Raw genomic sequence first — 12,188 nt, forward strand, 5'->3', positions numbered from 1 at the left:
ACCATCACATATAAATTAGAAAACCGATAAAATATAAAACATTTTGCACGAAACATACATAGAATCAGAAGTTAATAATAACAAATTTGTCATTATCAACTCCTGATAGAAATTAATACAATCATTTCCAATCATTTACACATTGCACATTTGCACTTATCCCCCTCCCACGATCCTAGCATTTTCCTGAAATCATTTAAAAATTTTAACCATGGCTTTTCCGCCGACCATCACATATAAATTAGAAAACAGATCAAATATAAACATTTAGCACGAAACATACATAGAATCAGGAGCTAATAATGACAAATTTGTCCCTATCAACTCCTGCACATTTGCACTTATCCCCCTCCCACTATCATATGCGCACCATTACAAATATATTTATATTGATAGACTTCTGTAATTAACACCCAGTCCTAGAATTGAAATTACGCGGTGACCGACCGTAAAATCCACGTGAAATCACGCGAGAATCACGTAAGATATCATGCGCGTAATCACGTGAAAATCATGCATGACAGTGTAGCCATATTTAGAAACGCTCACATGCAAAGGCAGCTATGGTTTATTAACTGGCCGCTTGGGTGCGCGAGTATCGGTCGTGAGGCTAGTCTGGGTTTTGACCGCTTTGTATTTCAGTAATATAGCACATAATTTAATGATTTATGTGAAAAGAAAAAAGATAGTGGCCAAGTCTATATGAACACATCCTCAAATCTCAATGTTTGGATTGCTCTATTGTTTAGACATCGGACTACTTGAAGTTGTACAAAAATCACACTCATTGATGAAACAAATTCAGGTAAACGGAAGATAATGTGTGAATAGAGTATAGACAACTAAAGCCGTTTGTGTGAAAATAGTTTAGCCGGTGAAGATCAGTCATGCTAAAGCCCACAGGCACTTGAAGCGTTTCAATAACATATAATGCTAACTAAATACGAAATCTTTTTTTCACCTATTAATAGTATTATTTTACACAGTGGCTATATGCCCGGCAGCCGGCGTATATCTGACGGCTGCCGGGCACGGTCTTCGATTTCCTAAATGCCCGGCAGTTTTTAATTTTTAGCGTTATGTCAAGTAAACAAGGGTTAGGGTTAGAGTTAGGATTAGGGTTAGGGTTAGGTTTAGGGCTAGAGTTAGGGTTTTTGTTAGGTTTAGGGTTAGGGTTAGAGTTAGGGTTAAGAACTGCCGGGCATTTAGGAAAACGAAGACCGTGCCCGGCTGCCGGGCATATAGCCACAGCGTTTAGGAAAACGAAGACCGTGCCCGGCTGCCGGGCATATAGCCACAGCGATTATTTTATTGCCGACAGTTTCCTGTAAATTCCGTCCAAATCCTACGTGCAACGCTACCAAAATCCTACGCTGCCAACCGCCATTGCTTTCGCGGCTCCATTGTTGCACGCTTACACTAATATATATAGTGTATTATTATTATATATATTATATCAAGAGCATATAAAGAAGGAGAGCGTACAGCGGTAAAATGCTGAAACCATGTTGCAGTAGTAGTCGAATTAATAAACTTTCCCCGTTTTATTTTTTATATATAAGTTATAACTATATATATTAGTGTAAGCGTGCAACAGTGGAGCCGCGAAAGCAATGGCGGCTGGCAGCGTAAGCTTTTGGTAGCGTTGCACGTAGGATTTGGATGGAATTTACAGGAAACTGTCGGCAATAATAGGTGAAAGAGAGTATAGAAACATTGAGAAGTTGGTAGTAAATAGATTTCGTATTTAGTTAGCATTATATTTTATTGAAACGCTTCAAGTGCCTGTGCTACTGCCTGGCGCACATTGCCGAACATTTTCCCGAACAATTGTTTTTGTCTGGCAATGTGCGGTTGAACAATTGCTGAGCGCACCTTGCCGAACATTTTGCAGCGAACAACCTCGTGGCGCCGTCTAGTAGCTGTGTTGTAAAGAGTCACGTGATCGGCACATGATTGGGCACAAAAATCATGTGACCACGTATCGTGCTGCTATTGGTTACTACTTTACAAATGTTCCTAGAATTGTTCGACATTCAGCGCACATTGACGAACATTCGACGAACAATGTTTGAGATATCAAACATTTCCGATCTTCAAAAACATTGTTCGGAACAAATGTTCGGCGACTTTTTTCTCCGCACATTGCCGAACATTTCATGGTAACATTGCCGAACATTGCTACGATAATGTTTTTGAGCAAAATGTTCGGCAATGTGCGCCAGGCTTAACTAATTTAACAGCGTGTGTTGCGCTGAGTCAGTGAGTGTGAGTGTGACTCACTGCATATGTTGTGGAATTTCCACTGGAAATACCTTCGCAAATCATATACCTTGTTACTTAGCTCTATCCGTGCCACTTCGCTGCGTCACCGGGTTATAGAATAATACAAGGTTAGTGCACATGCAGTTGACTTGGAACTTTTCTATAATAAAATTATGGTAAATAAACACGAAATGTATTCATTAGTAATTACCACTCGCAGCTAGGGCCTGCATACCTCCCAAATCCCTATTGGTTGATACAAATCTAGTTAATTTTTTTAATTAAATTTTAATTAGGGTTAGGATTAGGGTTAGGGTCACAATGCACCATAAAAGTTTTATTAAAACAGGAGTTTGAGGCACGTGATTTGTATTGATAACCAATGGGATTTGGGAGGTACCGTATGCAGGCCCTAGCTGGGAGTGTAATTACCAAAGTTTCTCTACTCGCTTTTGCATATTATTAGTAAATACTAATAACTTTCTGTAAATGCAATTCAAATCATGCTGCTCTAGGACATACATTTTCACTTTACGAATGCCGCTGTACACAAACAACAAAATTATGGTGCTAGTGGTAAAGCGCGACCGCAAAATTCGCATGACGCTCGTTTTGTTTCATACAACCACAGCACAAATACACAACCAACAGCGTTCTTTTGGTATTTTATCAAATTATAATTTTGCCATTTGGTACTGCACACTTTACCCAGAGATATCTAGTAAATTCCTGCGGAAAACTCCCACTCGGCTGAAATGTAAATTGGAGCAAGTACATGTGAGCATTGTCACTGCATTGCATTTTGGATTCAAGTCCTCCCTGCTTCCGAGCTCTATGTCAAGGCCCGCCAAGCCCAGGTAGCATACAGTAAAAACCCGCGTATAAGAACATAGATTTTAAGAACATGTTAGGCTAAAATTTCCCATTTAGACCCCTTTACATAAGAACCTGTTTTAGGCTAAGATTTTAAAGTAGGTTCTTAATTTTCCATGCAGATGAAGACTTAAAAAGAAACACAGGTAAAATAAAAAAGACGAGCTCAACAATATCGATGCAATAACAATGCCAATGCCAATGCCAATGCCAATGCTCAACAATAACAATCATATCTATTAATAATATAATATTATATAATATATTATATATATCATATAATATTATCTCAACCATAAAAAAACAAACATGTGCAACAACTAAACTCTCCATATAACACCTTACACATAACACTACTGTACTGGTAACACATGCATCAGTCACTAAGCCCGCGCGTAGCGCGGGTTTCAGCTAGTACATATTAAAAGTAGAAACAATTAAGAACCTATTTAAGAACCTTTTGAGCCTAATTTTTCAGTAAGCACCATTTATATAAGAACATGTTGAGGCTAACTTGGAAAAATCTATGTTCTTATACGCGGGTTTTTACTGTAATTCATGTGGGCATGATGTCACACACAACTACGTTCATTGGCTAAACAACCGAATAGCGTGGTTAGGGAGTTTCCGATTATAAACAGGCGATTGCTCCGATTTACATTTTGGCAGAGTGAGAGTTTTCTGCAGGAATTCACCAGATATCTCCGGGTAAAATGTACCACAGTTTAGAGCATAGCCAGTCATGTTGTGAGGATTCCCTACCAGGTGCATTTATACATTGATTTATAGCCCTGTTACAGAGCGAACGTTTACACAAGTAGAGTAAGTGCCTTGTCATGATCATAGTTTCCTTAATATTATTTTTATTATATATAGACCTACTTGGTTAGCTGCTGGGCCTAGTTGAAAGTGAAACGTGGAGAATGAGCAGATTGCTACCATTGTCGTAGTACCGTCGTTATAAGATGTCATCACCTCGCAACAAACTGACAGAGTTTGCACCACTGAGCTCTGAAATTAAGCAACAATCTGGATCAGGATTTCTCCTCACGAGATTTTTTAAGAAAAGCAAAGGTATAGTTGTATTTGATCTGGGGATCATCAGAGGTAAAATCTCAAAATCAGCTAGAATATACCATAGGCGCCGCACACATGTATAAATTCAAGCTACAGATTGAAAACACATTGGAAATCATTTAAAAGATATTTTCTCACCTGCCGTGTATTCCACGCGCAAGCTTACTGGTTTTACTTACTTCCCAGATTCATCACGTGAAGGGAGTTCGTCGCATTCCCCATCTCCAAATACAGCCGAGAATAGAAAGGATGTGTATACCGTCTCGTCTACTAGCACGAGTTCAGGCAATGACCAGCGTGAGGTGAAGAAGGTCCCGGATAAAACGCAATATGTTCCCTGTTCTGCTCACAGGAGAGGGCGGTCGATCACGGAGGACGAACTTTTGGAACGAAGCAAAAGTCGTCAAGTTCTCACTGGGCCAGAGGTTGCCCAGACCAGAACAGCACAGACTGTTCTCAAAAGGCTACGCAGTATCTTGGATCATACGAATCAGGTTTGAATGCACTATGAATTGCACTTTGAATGCACTTGAATACAGGTTGAATGTGTATATATGTCTAATTACAGTTGCTTCATGGTTAGTTAATGGTGTTCATTTCTGTGTCTGGTCATGAATTCAATAATCAAATCAGATTAATTCATGAACAAGAATATTGCTGGAACAACTAGTACAATTGTATATCATATTCATAAGAGACAGTTCCCTGGTTAACTAGGTTTAGGTGTTAGAAGCTTGCCATTTAAACGTTTATATTACATTGATATCATGTATTAATAAATTATAATTATATCTGTTAATGTGTTTAATTGCAAGGTATAATTCAGATTAAACTCCTATCCCAACTACACCCTAAACTACCAGAAGTGCTCACAGTCTACTATATAAAATTTGACTAGATAACTAACTAGCTGTGTATATACACAGCTAGTTAGTTATCTAGTCAAATTTTATCTTGGAGTACAAATTAATAAAGGTTATCTTTGCACCCTGGACAGGGCTCGAATTAACCGACGGCACCGACGGCAATTGCCGTCGGTGCCCCTGAAAATCCAACCCGACCGACGGCAGTCACCTGCCTTGCCCTTTTGTGTAATTGCCGTCGGTGCCCTTCAATCTACTGCCCTAGTTCCGTTTTTAGTCGAATCAACATAACACGTGCGCGTGCGTGCTATAGTTGCAATGATGAGCTAAAAACCGATAGTCGCAGGAGGGAATAATAACAGCATCGGATAATTATTCGCTCCTGATAGCGGGCATGTAAAATTTCTTGTTACTGTACTTCCATTAGCAGAGGTGGGTACAGGGGTCGGTGTTACGGTGTAAGCTTACATGGGGGCATATTGTTTTGCACATTAAAAGCAAGACGATGTTGATGTACTAATTTGTTATGAGTTTTCCTTTTTTTTACAAAAGTGCCTTGGTGCCCTTCTCAAATTTTGAGAGTTGCCTTGGTGCCTTTCTATTTTAGAGAAAATTCAAGGCGATTTCTCACATGCCCTAAAAAAATTGCCTTGCCCTTCTCGTCGCTTAATTTGAGCCCTGACCCTGGATTTGCACATCTCTTATTCGGTGATTGACCAATGTGATCTTCATCCAGGGAACCTGATAGTGATTACTTCCTTTGACGCTATTCAGACTCTGAAGGAGTATGACGACAGTGACTTGAAGCAGTACTGGATGCCTGACAGCAGCTGTAAGGAGTGCTATGATTGTGGGGACAAGTTCACCACGTTTCGCCGCCGCCATCACTGCAGAGTCTGCGGGCAGATCTTCTGCAGTAGGTGTTGCAACCAGGAAGTTCCAGGAAAACTCATGGGATGCACAGGTGAGTGAGGTTCTCCAGGAAATCAAATAGTGTCCCCTTAAATCAAACATATTCGAGTAAGTTAGCTATTATATGTTTTTTCAAATGTTCATGTTTTGAATTTATTCAAAGGTGGATATTATTTATTACCTTTGAAGGAGTTGTGTGTAGAAGTAACATAGAAGTAACCAGCAAGTAACAGAATAAGTACAGTTGAAGTAAGTAGTGTAGAAGTAGCCAGCTGAGAACCTGTCAGTTATTATGTGCACGTGTAAATAGTTGGAAAATTCGTATTTATACTAAATTGTGTATGACAGGTGACCTCCGTGTGTGCACCTACTGCTGTAAGATGGTGCTAAGCTATGCGCAGAGCTCGGATTCATCATACGACCTCGCTAGCCTTCAGGAGAACATGTCCTCTCTTGTGGCCACCATCGAGAGCGACTCCGACAGCTACACCGAAACAAGCCGCACCCCTTCCAAGAAACGTCGCTCGTTCTTCTGGGAGGAGGACCTTCTCAAGCCGGTCGGCACGGAATCTTTTCCCAGCGTCAACTCGCTCCCCCGCCTCGCGACCCACCCGTTCGACATCACTCCCATCTCGGAATTTGCCAAGGGCGATCAGTTCTTCCAGGAGAGGAAAGCTCTGGTGGAGGATTCGGCACAGCTTAAGGAGCTGTGGTGTCAAATCACCAATCCGATCCATGGTGTTGAGTTACAGAACCGCAGGCATAGACTGCGCAACTACACAAACTGTATCGTCGGCAATGAATTGGTGGACTGGCTACTAAGGAACGATAAAGCTTCAGATAGGTTTGTATATGAGGAGTAACTATTATAACCTGTAATTTACGATGATAATTATAAGTTGCGATTAAATCTGATGCTGTAATAGTTGCTTAAAAAGCCATCACAGTGATTTTAAAGTGGGCAGTATAAGACATTTTATTTCTAACTGTGTACTAGTTGTTTAATAATTCTGTGTTGTATTGTCAGGTACCAAGCTGGTGCCATAGGGCAAGCATTGATGGATGCCAAATTTCTCGAATGTGTCACCACACATGCTCAGATATTTTCTGATGAATACCAGCTGTACAAAGCTGGAAAGGTATTACTCTTTAGAAGTGCAGGTTCTAGTATCTTGTATTATAGTCAATGTGTAGAAGTAATTGTGAGAAAGAGCAAATTGTTATTATAACGGTAACTAGCTCACATTCGGATGATGAATTATAAACTATAAAAACTTGTAAGGGTTTGGCCAAAAAGTTAGATGCAGTACAGTTGTCAACATTCATAAATCACAAGAAGAAAGGATGTGCCAAGTTATAAAAAAATATAGACTTACTGTCAAAAAGGTAATCTCGGACGATAGATGAAATTACGCGTGTTGTTAATATATGAATAAAATCTTGCATATAATATATTTTAACGCATATTTATATCTCTAGGGGTAGAAATTAACTTTTGAACAAGGGAGTCCAACAGACTCCCTACCCTCAAAAAGAGAGTCCGCAGCAAAATGAGGAAGTCTGCAGTCTGAGGTTCAAAATTAAAGATATAAACAATAACTCATGTGCTTATTTTTAAGATTCATGCAGTTGCACGTCTCCCAAATTTTCTTTGGACAGTAGCTGAAAAAATACAGTAATTCCGCGAGGCCGTGCTCCGGAACGAACTAGTTAGTATGGCAGAATTTTTAGGGAGTCCCACAGACTCCCTGCATATGTCAAATCAGGGAGTCCGACAGTAAATCAGGGAGTATTTGACTCCGGACTCCCGTTAATTTTGCACCTTGTATCTCCCTATTACTTTAAGGCAGCAAAGTTAGATAGTCCAACAGACACATGCATTCATGGAGAACATGTACAGTTGGAAGAGGACCAAGAACCTACCTGGTTTAAGGAGATACAAAGAGAAGAAGAAGAGATATCTCGTCCTGATGCGCAGGAGAAGGAAAAAGACGAGAGTAAGTGCAGCAAGAAGTTCATACTGGAGTAGAAAGCAAGATTTGATTCGAACGAAGTAAAGTGGCAGAGTAGATCCAACAAGCATACTTACAATTATAAGCATATTAAATATCTTGTTAAATGCTCAACTACAGTGTCAGTTGTATATATCCTAGTTACATTACTGGTCATGTTGTGTGTAGAGAGCAGATCACGGTCTAGTTTATTGGAATCCCGAAACGAGCAGTCTACGAGTTCCATTGACAGCCTAGAGAGCTCTGGTGCAACATTCTACCTAAACCTGGATGAGGAAAAAGGACAGGCTGGAGTCTCGGTAAAGAAGAGGGAGACGAAGCAAGAGAAACACCAAAGTGAGACGTGATAAATGTATCACATAGCATAGATGTTTGCTTAATTGTCGCTAAATATGCCTGAGGAGAGTTGTAACTATTCTGCCAGTTGTTTTGTTAAAGAATTACTTTTTACAAGTATAATTAAACATTGTTAAGTGTATCGTTAAAATATCTATTTAGTGAACCACCACATATTTGCTGGAAGCTATGGTAAATTTTACCCGACATTTTAAAATGCATTTCTGTTTTGGTAGTTTTATCTGGCAAGGCACTCGATGTTAGACAAACATCAATGGGGGAAAATGCTATTGGTAGCATGCTAAACACACTAACATCTTCTGGAACCCAGGATGACTTCATAAAAGGTTAGTTATTATCTTGCTTCTCCCAAAGTATTGTAGTAGAGATGTAATAAATGCATAACTCTTTTTAAATGACTAGTAAGAGCTCGAATGCCTGCCTGAGGTAGAAAACATAGACCAGCTCTACGAAGGAGGATATTCACTGCACTATATGCCACGTAGATTTGACTAGCAAATTGTTTAATTTCATGAAGCTATAGGGTTAGCGACGACCATTCAAGCTCAAATGCAATAACTATCATAAAACAAAGAATTGTCATTGCATTTATTTTAATATTCACATGAATTTTTAGCTGGTTGCTATCGTTATTACTCTTGCTGCTTCAGGGGCATTGTCAGTGAAGAGCAGTGATACTATCATGTCGGCTGAGAAGGCAGACTACTGGCAGACAGGGACCAGTGCATTGATGTCTGAGGACAGGGAGGTCTTCAAACTGTTTAGGTGCCACTAAAATTGTATATGACGTTTTAGAGCTGATTGCCCCTGTGTGCATCGGTGTGTGTATCTGTGACAGTGTCAGATGAGGCAGAAGTTATGTGAGTTAGCATGAGGATGCTGGTTTTATTAATGGTCGCCATCAATGTAAGTCTGATTCTATGCGCTCTGCTATGCTAGTGGATCGCTTAAACCAAGTCTTCCGTGTAAGGTCGTTTTGATACAATGTTCAACACTTTAACGACCGTCCGGGCTATGAACACATCCATGTGGCAGTAATAATGCATTAGAAATTAGTGAGGCAGCATAGAAAATTTAAAATTTATTGTGTTTTGTTAAAAAGCCACAAAATTTAGCACTGATATACATGCACGCACGCATACACGCACACAGACACGCACACACACACACACATACACGCATGTACAGACACATATGAAGCCTATAAAATTTGGTACTGGATTGCCATGGTGGGCAAAAAATGGTGGTTGAGCAATTTAATCGATATTAATTCGTTATAATGTTGCAGTGCGGCAGCTAACTATCACATGGTGGCATTGCTGAAGCAGCTGCTCAGCTCAGAATGTCTCTCCCTGACATGGAGCGATGTGATAATGTCACTTGCGATGAGGATAGCAGAGACTGTTCGACCGGATGTCAAGCATGAAGGTGATGACATGGACATTCGTCAGTACGTTCACATCAAAAAGGTGAGAAAATCTAAAATTAAAGGTGGGAAAATCGATGAAAAGGTCATTTATGCTGTCCGTGGCTACTTCTTTCTCGAATCATTGAGATAATAGTGTGACTGTACGTATTCGATTACGGAAGTGATGAGAATTTAGCATGAGGTCTGTCACTAACACGTTTAGCAACTCAGATTCTTGTCTTGCAGCTTTCATTTGCCCCGTGTCTTCCACTACTTTTCAGTTGTATTTCTGAAATGTATGACGAGATATGCTGTTTTGCTATGAGCATGGTCAGCATTGAAAGTTAAAATTTTGCTACGCGGCAGTCCTCTATAATTAAACGCGTAAACATCAGGGTAGACGTAGTTCATATTCCACATAATTTAAGAGCTTAATGTGGTGGAATACTTTAATGATTATATATTAAACTGAAGTATACGTTTTTACTCGGTTAATAATGCATGTAAGCACGTGTGGCAGCCACCTGATTAGACTGCATGGTTTAACTTGTGACAGGTGCCTGGAGCGAGCAAAACGGATACCAAAATCATTCATGGAATAGTCTGCAGTAAGAATGTAGCACACAAAAATATGATGACTCAGATCACCAATCCAAAGGTGTTGCTGCTCCGATCTGCAATCGAGTACCAGAGAGTGGAAAATAAGTTCTCGTCAATCGATCCTGTGGTGATGCAGGTACATGAATGATTAGATATACCTATTGCATTCTTTATTGCAGGTGTATGCATATAGCGTGGCCCTACTACTGGTTTTTAGCACGTTTACAAAATGTGAAGATTAGTAGACAACATTGGTAATTTTACGTTACTAATTAGTAAATAAAATTACCAGATACAATGCAAGTAAAATTGCATGTGAAGTATCATCAAATTGTGGATTAGTACCAATAACCTACATAACCTAGTTCATGGATCTAGGTTTATGGATGTACAGTTTTTTTGTAAATTAAATGGTTAACAACCTTACATCAAATTAGCACATATGATAAGGCATGAAATTCCTATAGTTTAGCATTGGTGGTTAAACAAATATCATCAAGAATCCAAAGGGAGCATTGTGATATATATATATATATATATATATATATATATACTAGATATACTATATACTACCGAATTGCGAACCCAACTGCTCTCTTATCAGGAGAAGGAGTTTTTGCGCAACTCTGTGGCCAAGTTGGCAGGAATGGGGCCGGATGTGATTCTTGTGGAAAAGTCTGCATCGCGATTAGCTCAGGACTTCATCCTTGAGACTGGTATGAGTCTAGTGATGAATGTCAAGCCGGTAAGTGAAGTAAAGCGTTTTTCTCTTCTAAGATGGAGCTTGTGTTGTGGGGTCGATCCCTATAGTAACCTATCTTCTAAGATGGAGCTTGTGTTGTGGGGTCGATCCCTATAGTAACCTATCTTCTAAGATGGAGCTTGTGTTGTGGGGTCGATCCCTATAGTAACCTATCTCAAATGTTGAATTCCATACAGTCGAGTATAGAAGCTTATGGGTCAACTGGATTTGAATATTAATAAGTTCATTCACTATTATAAAAACTTATGGTTGTAATAATTATTTGTGCTGCAGTCTGTGCTGTCAAGAGTGGCACGATGCACACAGGCCGATGTTGTGCAGTCGATAGAGGGGCAGATCACGCGGCCTCGACTTGGTTTTTGTCACCAGTTTGGGGTGTATCCATTCAACATTCAGCCTCACAAGCCAGATGGTAATGAGAACTATTTTATATTACTATGGCTTTACTATCATAAAAGTAAAAGTGATTTCTCTAAAATAACATTTTATCATTTAAAGAAATGAAATTGTGATATGAATATATTATGGTAACAAATGGTATGTTGATTAAAACTATTTTATAAATCTTGTAATCACTTATTTTTTGTTGCCATTGCACAGATGCTAAATTACAGCAGGAAAGGTAGTTGTCTGGTCGCATGTAACTATCAAAATTACATTTTTAAATAGAAATGAACAAACAGCTGTTGAAGTAAAGCCTGTAAAAAGACAATATCATAGTTAACTTAATTCTATACGGTATCGGTTTTTATGCTACACTGTCATTCTCAACTAACCATATAATTGCTATTTAGTACTGTAAGTAAGATGTCTCATTAATTAATTGAGTGTAAGATAATTACTATCATACAGGTGAGCTGACTTGGCCAGTCATTTGAGTATGTATACATTCTTGCAGGAAAAGTGAAAAACCTGATGTATTTCGACGGCTGTGCATCACACTTGTACTGCACCGTAATTCTGAGAGGGGGTAGCACTGCAGAACTAAAGAAGGTATAAACAGCGGTACAAAAAATCTGTGAAACGTCTAAAAACGGGTAGCGACGATGTAAACAAAA

The 12,188-nt window shown here is 39.4% G+C and overlaps 1 protein-coding gene across 1 annotated transcript in view; it reads left to right on the plus strand.

The window, feature by feature from the left end:
• Positions 1-631: 631 nt before the first annotated feature.
• The window catches only part of LOC106814647 (1-phosphatidylinositol 3-phosphate 5-kinase-like), a 39,028-nt gene continuing 27,471 nt past the window's right edge, over positions 632-12,188 (plus strand). The window contains exons 1-15 of the mRNA XM_014818989.1: positions 632-805; positions 4,015-4,212; positions 4,402-4,709; positions 5,853-6,042; positions 6,339-6,834; positions 7,018-7,129; positions 7,837-7,987; positions 8,171-8,338; positions 8,575-8,685; positions 9,010-9,124; positions 9,648-9,828; positions 10,324-10,503; positions 10,972-11,112; positions 11,404-11,542; positions 12,029-12,123. Of these exons, the coding sequence (XP_014674475.1) occupies positions 4,104-4,212; positions 4,402-4,709; positions 5,853-6,042; positions 6,339-6,834; positions 7,018-7,129; positions 7,837-7,987; positions 8,171-8,338; positions 8,575-8,685; positions 9,010-9,124; positions 9,648-9,828; positions 10,324-10,503; positions 10,972-11,112; positions 11,404-11,542; positions 12,029-12,123 (2,496 nt within the window). The 5' untranslated portion in view covers positions 632-805; positions 4,015-4,103. The remainder of the gene's footprint in view (positions 806-4,014; positions 4,213-4,401; positions 4,710-5,852; positions 6,043-6,338; positions 6,835-7,017; positions 7,130-7,836; positions 7,988-8,170; positions 8,339-8,574; positions 8,686-9,009; positions 9,125-9,647; positions 9,829-10,323; positions 10,504-10,971; positions 11,113-11,403; positions 11,543-12,028; positions 12,124-12,188) is intronic.

The sequence above is a fragment of the Priapulus caudatus genome, unplaced genomic scaffold (assembly GCF_000485595.1).
Source record: "Priapulus caudatus unplaced genomic scaffold, Priapulus_caudatus-5.0.1 Scaffold27, whole genome shotgun sequence".
In the NCBI taxonomy this organism is placed as follows: Eukaryota; Metazoa; Priapulida; class Priapulimorpha; order Priapulimorphida; family Priapulidae; genus Priapulus; species Priapulus caudatus.